Source organism: Acinonyx jubatus, chromosome E2 (assembly GCF_027475565.1).
Source record: "Acinonyx jubatus isolate Ajub_Pintada_27869175 chromosome E2, VMU_Ajub_asm_v1.0, whole genome shotgun sequence".
In the NCBI taxonomy this organism is placed as follows: Eukaryota; Metazoa; Chordata; class Mammalia; order Carnivora; family Felidae; genus Acinonyx; species Acinonyx jubatus.
This window is the reverse complement of record NC_069396.1, coordinates 45,143,841-45,161,229: the sequence shown is the minus strand read 5'-3', so window position 1 is coordinate 45,161,229 and position 17,389 is coordinate 45,143,841. Positions and strand designations below refer to the sequence as shown.

The window sequence follows — 17,389 nt, the reverse complement described above, 5'->3', positions numbered from 1 at the left end:
TATTCTTGTACATGTCTTTTGGTACACATGTGAATGCACTCTGTTGGGTATATCCATAAGAGTGCAATATTTGTGTTGTAGGTTATGTATGTATTCAGCTTTAAAATACACTGATAGTTTTCCTAAAAGATTTTTATCAATTTACACTCTCACTTCATTGTATGAGAACCGACTTTAGAACAGAAGCTTTGTTAGAAAGAAAAATCGTTTATAATAAAAAGGTCAGTCAACCAGTAAGATATTACACTCCTAAATGTACATACCATTGTAAAATGTTTCAAATATATTTGACAGAACTAAAAGATGTAGTTGGACAAATCACAATCATAGTAGGGGATATTTAGCACTTTTCTCACTTTTCACAGCACTTCTCACTGACAGAACAATCAATATAAAACCAGTAAAGTTGTATAATATTGGAACAGCATGATTGACAAATGACCTACTTGACATATGTGGAACAATGTACCTTACAACTGCAGTATACATTATTTTCAGATGCATGAGACATTTATCTAAACCGATCATATGCTGGACCATAAAGGGAATCTCAATAAATTTTAAAGGACTGAAATAATACTGTATGTTTTCTTTTTAAAATTTTTTAAAAAGTTTATTTACTTTTTTTTTGAGACAGAGAGAGTGAGTGGGGGAAGGGCAGAGACAGAGAGGGAAACAGAAAATCTCAAGCAGCCTCTGTTCTGTCAGCCTATAGCCCAACACGGGGCTCAGTCCCACAAACCATGAAATCATGACCTGAGCTGAAACCAAGAGTCAGATGCTTAACCAACTGAGCCACCGAGGTGCCCCCATACTGTATGTTTTCTGATCACAGTGGAATTCGGCTAGATGTCAATAACAAAAAGATGCCTAGAAATATCCGCAATATTTGGGATTTAAGCAACGTATTTATAAATAACAAGTGACCCAAAGAAGAAATTGCAATGGAAATTAAAAAATATTGTTAACTGTACGACAATGAAAATATATCACAATGTGTGGTGTTGCTAAAGCTGAACCTGAGGAAAATATATAGATCTGCAAGTAAAGAACATTGAAAAATTAGTGATCTAACTCAAGATGTTAAGAAAAAGTATACTAAAACCCAAAGAAAGCAAAAAATGGGAAATAATAAGAATTAGAGCTCAAATAAAAATTTATGTATATTGAAATACAAAATGAATGTACAATAGAGAAAATTAATAAAGCCAAAAATTTTGTTTTTGGAATTAATAAAACTGATAAACCTCTAGAAAAATGTAAAGAAAAAAAAAAGAAATAAGACACAGATTACCAAGTCAGATGGGAGAAAGGCTGAGTTCTCACTTAATTCTTGGTTCATACCTGGGACTTAGTTGCACAATATGATTAGAACCTGAGCCTGGTGATCATCGTGCTGAGTCCCTTTTTATACTTCATCAGACATGTAAATTTCTGCTTTTAATACAGATTTCTATTGGATGTGATGTGTGTTTAAAGTTTTGCATGGTCTGCAATGTCATCACAGCTCATTGTCCTGTCATGAAGATGTACTGGGCTAGGCTAGGTGTTCTTAAAAAGAACTAAATCTTCCTAATTAATATCACTATTTAATTATTCGGGGTTTAATTTTGTTAATAAAATGTTTATTTCATAGGTGATAATAAGAATTGAGTTTGCAGTGAGCTCTCATTTGGGACATTCAGCTTATTATTTTATCATACCTTATTTCTACTTGGATTTGTGCGTGCCCACTTGTGCCGACTAACTGTGAAGTACCCTCTATCCAGGGTTATTGTGTGAGGCCACAGGTGTGATGGGTCCTTCCTGGTGTCAGTACAGTTTTTCCTATTTCGTTTTTTGGAAGGTGGGAGGGGCAGAGGGAGAAAGAGAGAGAATCTTAAGCAGGCTCCATGCCCAGCGTGGAGTGTGATATGGGGCTCCATCTCACAACTATGAAATTATGACCTGAGCCAGAATTATGAGTCAGTCACTCAACTGACTGAATCACCTAGGCACCCCAGTTTTTCCTATTTCTAAGGCTGGTTTTTTTTTCCAAAGTTCCTTGAGTCTATACCTTTCAGATTATATAGGTGGAAACAAGCACTTATGCCAGAAATATAAATAATAAGATGAGAAAGAACACACATACCTATAATCACTCACTAATTATGGCTAGTTAAAAATTTTTTTATTCACTCTCTTTTGTGCACTTTATATTTTTCTCTCACATGCTATTATGGACTTAAAGCATTTTTCAATGTTTTAATCAACTGTTGGTTGTAGTAGACTCCATCATAATACAAGGAGGAGTGGCAGGAGACGTATTCACAGTATATTGTATAAATTTTCACTATGTGGCCATGAGGGCCCCCTTTAGGAGTCTTTTTATTTAACTTTTATTTATTAAGTAATCTCTACCTGCAGTGTAGGGTTTGAACCCCCAACCCTGAGATCAAGAGTTGCATGCTCTACTGATGGAGCCAGCCAGGCTCCCCTTAGGAGACTCTTAAAGGGAATCCTTTCAGCAGAGCACCTGATACTTTGAGAGTATCATCTTTTGGCAACAGCAGCAGCAGCAGCAGAACATGCCAATTTTTTTTCTGTTCTAAGACATGGAGTCAGCTACTATTCAGGAACCCTCTTTTCTTTTTTCTTCACTTCTCTCCTTTCCTACTTGGAATTGAATAAAAGACCAAATGCAAAAGACTCTCTTATACCTGAGAGTTTATGTTGAGCAAAAGTGCTGCTATTGTTGGGCTATTTTAAGTGGCGCCAGAGCTCAAAAGTTTTTTTAAGGTTTAGTTAGTGTTCACATCGATTTTTTTTTTTTTTTTGGCTTTCTTGTGGTAAGTCATTTTTTCAACCTTCAAAACTTTCTCATACTTTGATAGATTATTGGGGGCAAGGGGTTAGCAGTTAATTGAGGAAGTAATTAAATTTGAGATATTTCCCCAAGAAATGTCTATTATGGAATAGAATTTTTATTAAAAAAAATTTTTTTAATGTTTATTTATTTTTGAAAGAGAGAGAGAGGGACAGTGTGATGGGGGAGGGGCAGAGAGAGAGGGAGACACAGAATCTGAAGCAGGCTCCAGGCTCTGAGCTGTCAGCACAGAGCCTGACACGGGGCTCGAACTCACAAACTGCAAGATCATGACCTGAGCCGAAGTCAGACGCTTAACCAACTGAGCCACCCAGGTGCCCCAAAATTTGCTTTTTTAAAATGATCAAACAAGACTTAAATTTTATATTCAGGTGCGCACCTTCTTCCTCAGGAAAGGAGCTATGGGCACAACAGGTATGTGCCCCTGTTAAATATTAGCTTCGTTACACAGTGATTGAAAACTCCAATGGTGACTCTGTGACTTCATAAGACTATTAACTTTCCTTATGACTCTATTTACCTAAAAATTAGCAGTCACAAGAGTAGGAGAGTTAGAATACAGATAGTATTTTTTCAAGATTAGCACTCAGTGTTTTGAGCAGGTTTACTCTGGATTAAAGTAATATCGGTTGTACAGGTGAAAAAATGAACTGAATGCCTGGAGTTTACTAAAGAGAATCGAGATTAGTGTCAGTCTCCCCAGTTTTATTGGGCCTATGCCCTTTCTGTCTTAATTACTTCCATCATCCCTTCTCCCAGCCAAAACCATGCAAAGATGTGCTGGTTCCCCTGTCCCATCAGCCATTCAGAATATTCATACCACCCTCAATTTCCTTGGCCTTAATAGGAAATAGAGTTATTGCCTCTTCCAACATGAATGGGAATGCCTTGGGGAAAGTAATGGACTGTCGTGGAAATTACATTAGGAAAGCATTCTAAAGAACTGGGTTCTTTTTTTTTTTTTCAATATATGAAATTTATTGTCAAATTGGTTTCCATACAACATCCAGTGCTCATCCCAAAAGGTGCCCTCCTCAATACCCATCACCCACCCTTCCCTCCCTCCCACCCCCCATCAACCCTCAGTTCTCAGTTTCAAGAACTGGGTTCTTAAAAGCTAACTTCACTCAGCATCTTTAGTCATAAGGAAAATGTAAATTAAAACCACAGTGAGATGCCACTTCATAGCTACAAGGATGCCTATGATGAAAAAGAGATAATAACAAGATGAACATTTTGAGAAATTGCTGGTGGAATGCAACATGGTTCAACTTCTTTAGAAAACAGTTTGGCAGTTCTTCAAAAAGTTAAACAGTTGCCATATGATTTAGCAGCCCCATTTCTAGGTATATACTCAAGAGAACTGAAAACATTTATTCACACAAAAACTTGTCCATGAATGTTCATAGCAGCATTACTCACTATAGTCAAAAAGTGGAAATAATCCAAATGCCCATCAAGTGATGAATTCATAAACAAAATGTGATATATCCATACAATGGAATATTATTCAGCAATAAAAAGGCATGAAGTTCTGATAACATTCTATAACATGGATATAAAAACATGCTAAATGAAAGAATCGAGTCACAAGAGGCCACATATCATATGGTTCCATTTATATGAAATGTCTAGAATAGGCAAGTCCATTGAGGCAGAAAGTGGATTGGTGTTTGCTCAGGGCTGATGAAGGAGGGGAAAATGGAGACTGTAAATGGGGTTTCTTTTAGGGGAAATGAAGATGTTCTAAAATTAGATTGTGGTGCTATACTAAAAGACATAGAATTTAAATTTTTTAAATGATTGACTTAATACAGTATGTTGAAGATTATCTCAATAAAACTATTAAAACAAAAATCACAGCTAACCTAAAATTAGTGGAGGAGAGTCTGGATTGGCTATGACTTGATAATTATTGAAGCTAATGGGTATATGGAGGGTTTTCATACTATTTAAACTCTACTTTTGTGTATGTTTGGAAACTTCTGTATTAAAAAGTTAAAAAAAAAAAAACCCTCCAGAAATCATTATTGTGCTATATGCTAACTTGGATTAAATTAAAAATTAAAGTTAAAAGAAAAAAAAAAAGCAAAACTAACTTAAGGCCTAATGGTGAAATACCAGAAATATTCACAATAAAATCAGGGAGAAAGCAATTTCAGCAGTTATTATTTAACCTTTTTTGTTTTTTTTCTAAATCCTTTAGAAAACTAGTACTCCATAGGAAATAACTAAAACACAATTGCTTTATTTTTTTCCTATAACTTCTAGTATCACACTTCTCTAGGCCAGTTCATTTTCTGCCTATGGATAAGTGTTTCATTTATGGTTGGATAATAAACAGTCCTCTGGTTTCTTTCAGTCCAAAAATGGGTCTCATTTTAGTAATTAGAATGTTCATTTCACTGTACTAATCAATGCTGTGAACTTTTAAAAAAATTTAACCTCTTGGGGTGCCTGAGTAGCTTGGTTAAGCGTCTGACTCTTGATTTTGGCTCAGGTCAAGATCTCATGGTTCATGAGATTGAGCCCTACCTCTTGGGGCTCCTCATGAGGCTCTGCGTGGAGTCTGCTTAAGATTCTCTCTCTCCCCCTCTCTTTCTTCCCCTCCCCTGCTAGCACATGTGCTCTCGCTCTCTCAAAAAAAATAAAGATAAAACTTTAACCTCCTGGCTCCTTGAACTGGAAGCTTCCAGTGAAAAAGCTTGATGATTGCTTCTCTTTTTCCTCTGTCACACTAGACAACTCCTGGAAGTAGGAAGCAGCAAAAAGAGAGGAAAAGAAAAATCTTAATTGTATGGATGCTTATTCTCTGTTGCTTTGGGCCATGTTCAGATCTGCCTACTCCTTTTTTTTTTTTTAATGTTTTATTTATTTAAGAGAGAGAACACAAGCAGGGGAGGGGCAGAGAGAGAGGGGGACAGAGGATCCAAAGTGGGCTGTGCCCTGACAGGGTGATAGCAGTGAGCCTGATGCAGGGCTTGAAGATCTCTCAAACCATGAGATCTTGACTTGAGCCGAAGTCAGACGCTCAAACAACTGAGCCACCCAGGCACCCCACATCTGCCTACTTCTAAGGAGAGGGCAATGGCTCTACTCCAGGTAGCTGCTTACAGTTCCTACATTCAGGCTTTGGGCATCAGTCCTCCATGGAGCTCTTCTCTAGAGCTGGAAATCCTTTTGGTAGGTTTAGAATAAACCTAGACCTTTGCCCACTCCTACTGTGGGGCCCATATCTAGTCCCAAGAGGGTATCAGGCCCCACAGTCTTTGTGCTTCCTAAACTCTGGAACATAAGGAAAGTTTTCCCAAGAACTGTCACATTCTACTTGGAACCCTGGTGGCACTTGGGTCCTACTTTTCTGTCCTTGTGAAGTAGGAAAAATAACAGAGCACAGCAGTGCTTTCCAGAAATAGATCTTTCTCTCAAAGACAGCCTTCTCTCATACATGCTCCAATCTCCAAAATACCTTTAGAATAGATGTTGAATTGAACCAAAGGCACACAATCAGTTTGCAGCCAGCTCCTTTTGCAGGACACATAAGATGGCCAGGGTTCTCACTGTGGAATGGAGAGTTTCATGGTCCCTGTTGTCTTGTTCTTCTTCTCCAGGGCTTCTCCTAAACTGGGAATGAGAGAGGCATAGTTTAACATCCTATTACAAACTGAAAACTAGTACAAACAATAAGAGAATTCAAAAAGGTACACAGTCAATATCCAGAAACGAATAGAACTTTGTATACTTAAAAATAGATGGAAGATACATTGGAAAAAGTATAACAATAAGTAAATAATAATGTATATGTATAACATATTTATATATAACATAATAAATATAGGGGCGCCTGGGTGGCTCAGTCAGTTGAGCATCCAACTTTGGCTCAGGTCATGATCTCAGTTTGTGAGTTTGAGCCCCATGTCGGGCTCTGTGCTGATGGCTTGGAGTCTGGAGCCTGCTTCAGATTCTATGTCTCCCTCTCTCTCTGCCCCTCTGCTGCTCGCTCTCTCTCTCTCAAAAATAAATAAACATTATAATATAAATATGTAATTTTAGATAAATATTGTGTTCGTTAATTTATATACTTATAATTATTATATTACATGTGCATTAATTACTATACTTACAATGTATACATATAATTAATAGCAGGCACAAAAATAGTATAAAATACCCAGGAATATCTGAAAAAGAAGTGAGCATGATACATATGGAGAAAACTTCATTGTTCCTGAAGGACACAAACATTGACTTGAGTAAATTGAAAAGTATTCCGTGTACTAGGAAAGCAAGACTCAAAATCATAAAGGTGTCAAAACTCCTTAAAGTTAATGTATTCATTTTATGCAGCCCCAAGAAAAACACCAGTACCTTTTTTTTAAAATGATTTATGCTCATATGGGAAAGTAAGTCAGAATATCACGAAACTTTTGGAAGAGATGAGTAATGAGGGGTTATTTTTAAATTTTTATTTATATTTATTTATTATTATTACTTTTTAATGTTTTAACATTTATTTATTTTTGAGAGACAGAGAGAGAGCAGGAGCAGGGGAGGGGCAGAGAGAGGGAGACACAGAATCCCAAACAGGCTCCAGGCTCTGAGCCATCAGCACAGAGCCCGATGTGGGGCTTGAACTCATGAACCATAAGATCATGACCTGAGCCAAAGTCGGACGCTCAACCAACTGAGCCACCCAGGCGCCCCTATTTATATTTATTTTTTAATTTTTTTAGAGAACGTGTGCAGGTGGGGAAGAGGGGCAGAGAGAGAATCTTTTTTTTTATAAGTTTATTTATTTTTGAGAAAGAGAGAGCACAAGCAGGGAAGGGGCAGGAGAGAGGGAGACACAGTATTTGAAGTAGGCTCCAGGCTCTGAGCTGTCAGCACAGAGCCCAGTGCGGGACTCAAACCCATCAACCGTGAGATTATGATCTGAGCCAAAGTTGGATGCTTAACTGGTTGAGACACCCAGGGGTCACATAGAATCTGTCTTTTATGGATTTTTTTAACGTTCATTTATTTTTGAGACAGAGAGAGACACAGCATGAATGGGGGAGGGTCAGAGAGAGAAGGAGACAACGGAATCTGAAGCAGGCTCCAGGCTCTGAGCTGTCAGCACAAAACCTGACGCAGGGCTCGAACTCACAGACTGCGAGATCATGACCTCAGCTGAAGTCAGATGCTTAACCAACTGAGCCACCCAGGCGCCCCTTTTATGGATTTTTTTTTTAAAAAAGTTTATGTATTTTGAGAGAGAGAGCATGAGCTGGGGGCAGGCAGAGATGGAGAGAGAAAATCACAAACAGGCTCCATGCTATCAGTGCAGAGCTCGACATGGGGCTCAGTCTCACCAATTGTGAGATCATGACCTGAGCTGAAATCAAGAGTAGGATGCTTAACTGACTGAGGCACCCATATGCCCCCATTTATTTTTAATCTAGACAGTCTGGCTTCAGGGTGTCCAAGGTTTTTTGTTTTTTGTTTTTTAAAGACTTTATTTTTTTAGAGCAGTTTTAGGCTTATAATAAAATCAGGAGGAAGGTACAGAGTTTTCCCACATATGCCCAAAGCCTCCTCGTTCATTATCAACATCCCCCACCCAGTACATTTAGTACAACTGACAAACCTACACTGACACCCCATGATCATCCAAAGTTCATAGTTCAGATTATGGTTCATTCTTATACATTCTGTGGGTTAGGACAAATGCATAATGACATGTATCCATCATTATAGTATCGTACAGAGTGTTTCAGTGCCCTCCAAGTCTTCTGTGCTCTACTTATTCATCCCTCCCCCAGTCCCTGGAAACCACTGTTCTTTTTGCTATCTCCATAGTTTTGCTTTTTCCAGATTGTTATATAGTGTGAGTCATACTGTAGCAGGATTCTTGCACAGAGTCGTGACACTGAGGCTTTTCTTTCCAGGAAGCAACTTTACTCCTGCAGGCACTGCTCAGTTGGGTTCATATCCAAAGAACTGAGCCCCAAATGCCACGTGCCACAGTTGTTTAATATATTTTTACTTCTTTGTCTCCCATATATGGTAACACACAAACATGTAGTCTGATTAAGTGGTCTCATGTTACAAGGTCATTAGGGATGTTGTGAAGTACAGGAATAGCAAGATTGCCTTGAGGGTTTTTTTTTCTTTCCTTAGGAAGGGGACCTACCACAATACAGTCTGAGCCATTTTTCATATTGGCTTCTTTTACTTAGTATGCATCTAAGCTGCCTTTATATCTTTTCATGGCTCTATAGCTCACTTCCTTTTATAACTGAATGATACTCTGTTGTCTGGATATGCCACAGTTTATTTAACCATTCACCTCCTAAAGGTTCCAAGTTTTGGGAATTAGTAATCAAGCTGCTATAAATATCTGTGTGCAAGTCTTTGTGTGGACATAAGTTTTCAGCTCCTTTGGGTAAATATTATGAAGCGTGATTGCTGGATCATATGATAAGAGGATGTTTAGTTTTGTTAGAAACTGTCAACTGTCTTACAAAGTGGCTGTACCATTTTACGTTCCCACCAGCAATGAATGAGAGTTCCTGTTGCTCCTCACCAGCATTTGGTGTTATCAGGGTTCTGGATTTTGGCCATTCTAATAGGTATGTAATGGAAGCAGCCTTTTATTGAGACATATTTTTAAATTACACGACATAGTTTTTAAATTATAGTAAATAGAGAGTGTGATGCTGGCCAAAGAATAAGGATGGATCACTGAATCAAAATAGAACCACAAATAAATCCAAACATGTATCATCTATAATAATGGCATAGCATTTAAATCAATGCTGTAGTCACCTGCTGTAAGGCTCACTTTTCCCCCTCCTTGTTTCAACATATCTGAAGTCAGGATATATCTTATACAGTTTTTTTTTTCTTTCTTAGTGGCATAGAAAATAATAGTGAATTTTAAGTCAGATATATTATTCACATGTGACTTTGATACACTGGGGTAGCCAGCCTCTTCTGTGAGAGAAATTAAGTAGGATTCTTAACTGATATATCATAAACTTATAATCTTATACTGTAGTCTTTTATTAAGTAATATACTAAAATAAAATAATAGTTGATTAAAGACCTAAGTGTTGAAAAAGCGTTAAAAAAGAGGAGTTAAAAAAAATTTTTTTTATGTTTTCTTTTTGAGAGACAGAGAGACAGAGCACTAGTGGGGGCAGAGAGAGAGAAGGAGACACAGAATATGAAGCAGGCTCTAGGCTCTGAGCTGTCAGCACAGAGCCCAATGCGGAGCTTGAACTCACGAACTGTGAGATCATGACCTGGGCCCAAGTCGGATGCTTAACTGGCTGAGCCACCCAGGTGCCCCTAAAAAAGAGAAGTTTATATAAATATGCATAAGTCAGAAAATTTTTCTTACCCAAAAGCTATGAAAGTTGACACTTTGACTCTTTTGCATGATAAAAACACATAAGCAAAATTAATTGTTTTTTTAAGAGCTATAGGGGAAGAATGAGTAGTGCCTTTGTGTATGGTGGGGGTGGGGGGTTGTCTTGGGGTGGTGGAAGCTGACAGACTCTCTTGGTCTTGGGAAGTAAGAAGACTTGATTAGGTAAGTCTTAGTCCTTCTGATCGAAGCATACTGTGTTCTTGGCCAAACAGTATCATTTGGGTAAATGTGCCTGGGGACCTGAGTGAGGGCTGCAGAGGAGGGATCTGCTCAGGCAGGTCACAGCAGCTGTGTCTTGGGTTCAGAGCAACATCACTGAGGTGGGACAAAGTCTGGCCTGAATCATGTGGCTGAGGCAAGAACCTGGGTTAATCGGATGAAGGAGAGGAAATCTCAGTCTATATTCCTTTGAATCCACTAGCCAGGATCTATCATACTGTAGCTAAAGCCTGGGGCTTCTGGGATTGAAGGAGTCGGATTTATCCCATACTCCCACTAACCACAGTTATAAGACCCAGAGTAGTCAACTGAAAGCTGGAAAGCCAGTGTGATTTCTACAGCATTCTTTGCTTCCCCAGCTCTGCTTTCTCAAAACACTATCCTTTCTCAGGAAAACAGCCCCAAGGAGAACTGATCCTCTCCTGCAATACTGAAAGAAAGCCATGGCCCAGGTAAGTTGATGCTTTTTCTTTCCTGACATTTAGTTTCAAATAAAAAAAAAATGTTTTAATGGTCATGTATTTGTTTTCCTACTCCTGACATTTCTAGCTATCAGGTTTGCCCTTCAGGATCCTTGGTCCCCTTTTCTCCTCAGTCTAACCAGATAATCCTTTACCATTCTTTATTTTTTTTTAATAATTTTTTTAACATTTATTTGTTTTTTGAGAGACAGACAGAGACAGCATGTAAGTAGGGGAGGGCAGAGAGAGAGGGAGACACAGAATCTGAAGCAGGCTTCAGGCTCTGAACTGTCAGCACAGAGACTGATGCAGGGCTTAAACCCACAAACCATGAGATTATGACCTAGGCTGAAGTCGGACGCTTAACCAACTGAGCCACCCAGGTGTCCCAGTCCTCTACCATTATTTTTTTTTTAATTTTTTAAAATGTTTATTTTTGAGAGAGAGAGAGAGACAGAGTGTGAACAGGGGAGGAGCAGAGAGAGAGGGAGACACAGAATCTGAAGCAGGCTCCAGGCTCTGAGCTGTCAGCACAGAGCCCAACATGTGGCTCCAACTCAAAAACCGCGAGATCATGACCCCAAAGTCAGATGCTTAACCGACTGAGCCACCCAGGTGTGCCACCAATCCTTTACCATTCTTAAGTGCCCCCTATTTTTAATTTTTTGAGGAACTTCCATACTGTTTTCCACAGTGACCACCAGTTTGCATTCCTACGAACAGTGCAAGAGAGTTCCTTGTTCTCCATATCCTTGTCAACACTTGTGATTTTTTTGTTTTTGATTATAGCCATTCTGACAGGTGTGAGGTGGTATCTTATTGTAGTATTGATTTGCATTTCCTTGTTGATGAGTGATGTTGAGCATCTTTTCAATGTGTCTGTTGGTCATTTGTATGTCATCTTTGGAGAAATGTCTGTTCATATCTTCTGCCCACTTTTTAACTGGATTATTTGTTTTTTGGGGTATTGAGTCAGAGCAGTTCTTTATATATTTTGGATACTAACCCTTTATCGGATATGTCATTTGCAAATATCTTTTCCCATTACATAGGTTGCCTTTTAGTTTTGCTGATTGTTTCCTTTGCCGTGCAGAAGATTTTTATCTTGATAAGGTTCCAATAGTTCATTTTTGCTTTTGTTTCCCTTGCCTCAGGAGACATATCTAAAAAGATGTTGTTTCAGCTGATGTTAGAGAAATTACTACTGTATTTTTTTCTAGGAATTTTATGCTTTCAGATCTCACATTTAAGTCTTTAATCCATTTTGAGTTTATTTTTGTGCATGGTGTAAGAAAGTGATCCAGTTTCATTCTTTTGCATGTTGCTGTCCAGTTTTCCCAGCACCATTTGTTGAAGAGACTGTCTTTTTCCCATTGGATATTCTTGCCTCCTTTGTCATAGATTAATTGACTATACAATTATTGGTTTCTTTCTTGGCTTTCTGTTCTGTTCCATTAATCTATGTGTCTATTTTTGTGCCAGTACTATACTGTTTTGATTACTACAGCTCTGCAATATAACTTGAAGTCTGGAATTGTGATACTTGCATTTTTTTCCTTTTCAAGATTGTTTTGGCTAGCTATTCAGGGTCTTTGGTGGTTCCATACACATTTTAGGAGTGTTCTAGTTCTGTGAAAAATGCTGTTGGTATTTTGATAGGGTTTGCATTAAATCTGTAGATTGCTTTGGATATTATAGACATTTTAACAATATTTGTTCTTCCAGCCCATGAGCATGGAATGTCTTTTCCATTTGTTTTTGTTTTCTTCGATTTCTTTCATTAGTGTTTTATAGTTTTAGAGTATGGGTCTTTCACCTCTTGCTTATTCCTAGATTTTTTTTTTAAAAATTGTGGTTTTTTTTAAGTAATCTCTATACCCAATGTGGAGCTCAAACTTACAACCCCGACATCAAGAGTCCCATGCTCTACTGACTGAGCCAGCCGGGCACCCCCAAATATTTTATTATAAAATAAACTGATTACTCTTGCATCTATTTTTAAGATCCTAAAAGATAATGATTGAGTGATACCAATGTAATTGCTCGTTTTCTTTACCCCACAATACAAATGCAGTAGCCTCTGAATTGTCTCCCTTATTACACAAGTAATACATATGTTTATTGTTTCAGGGCTCAGTGGTGTTCAGTGATGTGTCTGTAGACTTCTCGCAGGAGGAGTGGGAGTGCCTGGACTCTGGTCAGAGGGACTTGTACAGAGATGTGATGTTGGAGAACTATAGCAATCTGCTGTCAATGGGTAAGGGCTCCTATACCAGTAATTTAGAGTTCTCCTCTGGAATGTTCTTTTCCACAGTGAATTTCCCAGCTGCTTTTCAAGTTACCAGCTGAATTTCTGCTCCCTATCCCAAAAAAATGGTTTGAGCTGCAATGAAAAGGAAGAGTTGGAAGTGGGCAACTGCAATGACTGTGGCTGAAGCGTCATCCTTTTTCTCTGGCTGTTCCTGTAGTGGCATCTCTTCTTTGGTCATCAAGGGACTGGATCTGATTTCTGGATCTGGTTTACCCACCGCATAACCATGTTCCATATCTTTTCTTGTGAGCAGGATTTTACATTCCTAAGCCTCAAGTCATCTCCTTATTGGAACAAGGGAAAGAGCCCTGGATGGTTGGCAGAGAGCTGACAAAAGGCCTATGTTCAGGTGAGTGAGAAATGATTGGGCGGGAGCAAGGCACTACAGCTGATCCATAAAGGAATAGCACCTTTGGGTGTTATCTAGACTTGTGGGGAAAAAGTAAGTCCTTTTAGCATGAGTTTACAAATGACCTGTTTCATTCCTTCTCTCACTTACTACTCTTTCTACTACTTTTTGCCGACACCCCTCGAAACTTCAGGTAGAAGGTGCCCTTTACTTCCCCTCCAGTAAAACTCTTACCTGTATTTTAGAATCAGTTTCTTGCTAGCTTTTCTTGCTCTTGGACTCCTCTAAATGTTTTCTGTTACCACCCCCCCAAAAAACATGCGTGTGTATGTGCACTGCCCCTCCTCCAAGTACTCGTCTTCATTAACATTACTTGTTAGTGACTTGTTTTGTCAGTTTGTTGTGCGTTTTTCCTTTACCCAATGTTTTTCATTTATTAATGTGTGCAAGGGAGTCTGCCAGGTGCTGCAGTTTGCTAATCATGTATGTTACTAAGAACTGGAGTCAAAAAAGTAGGGCTAAAATATATCCATAAACAATCAGAATATCCATAAAAAAGTAGAATCTAGTAAAGAGAATCAGGAAGCTTAGCAGAAAGTCAGAGGCTAAATATGCAGAAGTAGAAAACCCATACTGAGGGGCACCTGCGTGGCTCAGTCGGTTAAGCATCCAACTTCAGCTCAGGTCATGATCTCATGGTTGGTGGGTTCGAGCCCCACGTCAGGCTCTGTGCTGACAGCTTGGAGCCTGCAGGTTGCTTCAGATTCTGTGTCTCCCTCTATATCTATCCCTCCCCAACTCCTGTTCTCTCTCTCTCAAAAATAAATAAACATTAGAAAAAATTAAAGAAAAAAAAAGAAAATCCATACTGAAATAGTAGTTGAGAGTCTCGTATGTGATTGTAGTCACCATCTATGATGGACAGTGTTGGGAAAAACAGAAAGGTCTGTGCCTATAACGGAAAGGGAGAGGTGGCAGAGGAAGAGAGATTTAGGATAAAGTGTTACCTTATCTTAAAGGCTCCAGGAGAGCATTACTGTCTAGTAAGCATTGGTCCTTGTGCTGGGATTACAGCACTGAACAAAAAATTCAGAGTTTTGCTCTTCTGAAGCCTATGTCCTATAAGGTGAGAGAGAAAAAAAAATAGATATTTTCATAATGTCAGATGGTGGTAAGTGATATGAAGGGAGGGTAGAGAAGGCCTCTTTGATGAGGTAATATTTTAACCAGGGCCTGAAGAAAGTGAGGGAACAAGTAGTGTAAATATCTGGTAGAAGAGATTTAGGCAGAAGGAAAAGGAAGAACAAAGTCCCTGGGAGCTTTTTTGGCTCCTCCCATTATGGTTGGAGCAGAATAAATAAGCAAAGAGGGACTTGTGTGAAAGGAGATCAGCAAAGTAGCAGGATGTACATGTGTTTGTGTTTGCGTATTAGGTGCAGGTGGGAAGTGGGTATACCTGCAGATGATTTGGGGTGTGGTGGGCCTCGGTACGGGCTTTGAATTCTATTCTGAATGAGATGATTTGAGCAGAGGAGTGACATCATGTTTTTAAAGGATCACTCTAACTCAGAGGTTGATGATTTTGGATTCTTTTGGATAAAATTTAGGGAGTTCATGAACTTGGATGAAAAGAAAAAATGCATCTTTATATTTAGTGTCCTCTAATTGAAATTTAGCATATCTTCCTATTATGGTGTATGAAACAAACCATAGCAGGATTTCCTATGATTTTGACATGAATGGAAATCACAGATATTTTCATATCATTTTACTGTTGTGGGTTTTTAAAAAATGTTTTTATTTATTTTTGAGACAGAGATAAAGCACAAGCTGGGGACGGGCAGAGAGAGAGGGAGACAGGAACCAAAGTATGCTCTGCACTGACAGCAGAGAGCCCGATGCGTGGCTTGAACCCATGAGCTGTGAGATCATGACCTGAGCTGAAGGCGGACACTTAGCTGGCTAAGCCACCCAGGCGCCCCCTGATTTTACTGTTAATGTAGACACAGTGAAAAAATCATTTGTGCCCATCAGTATTTCAGAATTACTGTAGTACTAGGCTCAGTGCTAGGTCTTACTATTTAAGATATAAAGAAAACTCCAGGCAGAGGGAAGAGCCACTGTGTGGCCCTGCTAGGAGGGGAAAGCTTGGTGTGTTTGAAGAACTGAAAGAAAGCCAGTGTTACTGGGCCCAAGAGCAAGTGAGAGAGGAGTGTGAGTCAAGACTGGAGATCATTTAGCCTTTGCCAGTGAGTATGGGGAATTTGGTTTTGAGCAGTGGAAGGCCAGGCCACATTAATTTTGGTTGCTGAATAGATTAAAGAGTCTGAGAACTTGGTGAGGTGATGGGCTGGGAGGCTGCTGCAGGGGTCTAAGTAGGAGGTGATTCTGGTTTGGAAGAGGCCATTCATTGGCAGTGGACATAGAAGAGGACAGTTTTAAAAATTACTTAGGAGTTTAACTAGGTGAAAGTTGCTGAAAGATCATATGGGGATAGAAGAAAAAATATTATGCTGGAATGGATTCCTTGTTTCTGGCTTGAGATGGTCTGTTAGGCTCCATTTTATTTGCCTAAAATCCCCATTTTGGGTAAAAAATTCTTTCATAATAATAGCTATCAAATACTGAGCACTTTACTCAAAGACATTTACATGCATAATTCCTTACCCTCCCAGTAATCATTAGGTAAGGATTATCTCCCATTTGTAGAAGAGGAGATGGGGACTTAGAAAGATGAAATAATTGCCCAGAAACATACAGTGAGTGGCTGTCAGAGTTGGAATTCCACTCCAGTCAGTTTGCTTCTGGTTCCTGTCATGTTTCCATGACAGTATTTTTTTTTTTAATTTTTAACCTTTATTTATTGTTGAGAAAGAGAGAGAGACAGAGTGTGAGTGGGGGAGGAACAGAGAGAGGGAGACACAGAATCCGAAGTAGGCTTTAGGCTCCAAGCTGTCAGCACACAGCCTGATGCAGGGCTCAAACCCACGAACCGTGAGATCATGACCTGAGCTAAAGTCGGACGCTTAACCTACTGAGCCACCCAGGTGCCCCACCATGACAGTATTTTGCACTGTCTTCTTTTCTTTCTGTCTGCCTCAAACTTTAGCTGCCTCTTCTGTCAGTCACTGCAGTGGTACATGAGCAAGTCTCTCTCTTCTCACGAGATCAGCACCACAAAACTCCAAGGCAAGCAGCATTTTTACTGAATCACTAGAACATAACATATTCTGAGTCTTCCCTATAGGCTACTCACATCAGTTTAGTTCCAAACCTTAGACTTACTTTAGGCTCTTCTCCCTTGTGGCTAGCCCTCTCTCTTTCAAATTGCGGCCAATATATCTTTACTTTGGAACCTATTCTGTTTCCACCTCAACTGGGAGTGCTACAGTTCTGATACTAAGTACCCAGAGTTAGCATAGACCCCACAACACAGTAGGGTTTTACTCAAGACTGCCCTTCCTCCCTTTCTTTTTTTTAAGTTTTTTTTAAAATGTTTATTTATTTATCTTAGAGAAAGAGCTAGAGCAGGGGAGGGAGAGAGAAAGAATCCCAAGTAGGCTCCATGCTGTCAGTGCAGAGCGTGATGCAGGGCTCGAACTCATTCACTGTGAGATCATGACCTGAGCCAAAACCAAGAGTTGGACGCTTAACCAGCTGAGTCACCCAGGTGCCCCATATCTTTGTTAATTTATTAAAAAATTTTTTTTATTAGAGAGTGAGAGTGTGAGCAGGGGAGGGAGAGAGAGAAAGAATCCCAAGCAGACTT

General features: G+C 39.2%; 2 protein-coding genes across 2 annotated transcripts in view; one reads left to right on the top strand and one right to left on the bottom strand.

The window, feature by feature from the left end:
• LOC106980266 (zinc finger protein 585A) overlaps positions 1-17,389 on the bottom strand; it is a 404,538-nt gene that overhangs the window by 177,593 nt on the left and 209,556 nt on the right. The gene's annotated exons all lie outside the window — the stretch shown is intronic.
• LOC106974760 (uncharacterized) overlaps positions 1-17,389 on the top strand; it is a 98,225-nt gene that overhangs the window by 2,477 nt on the left and 78,359 nt on the right. Inside the window, 4 exon segments of the mRNA XM_027044792.2 lie at positions 9,402-9,477; positions 10,891-10,951; positions 13,091-13,217; positions 13,525-13,620. Of these exon segments, the coding sequence (XP_026900593.2) occupies positions 10,943-10,951; positions 13,091-13,217; positions 13,525-13,620 (232 nt within the window). The 5' untranslated portion in view covers positions 9,402-9,477; positions 10,891-10,942.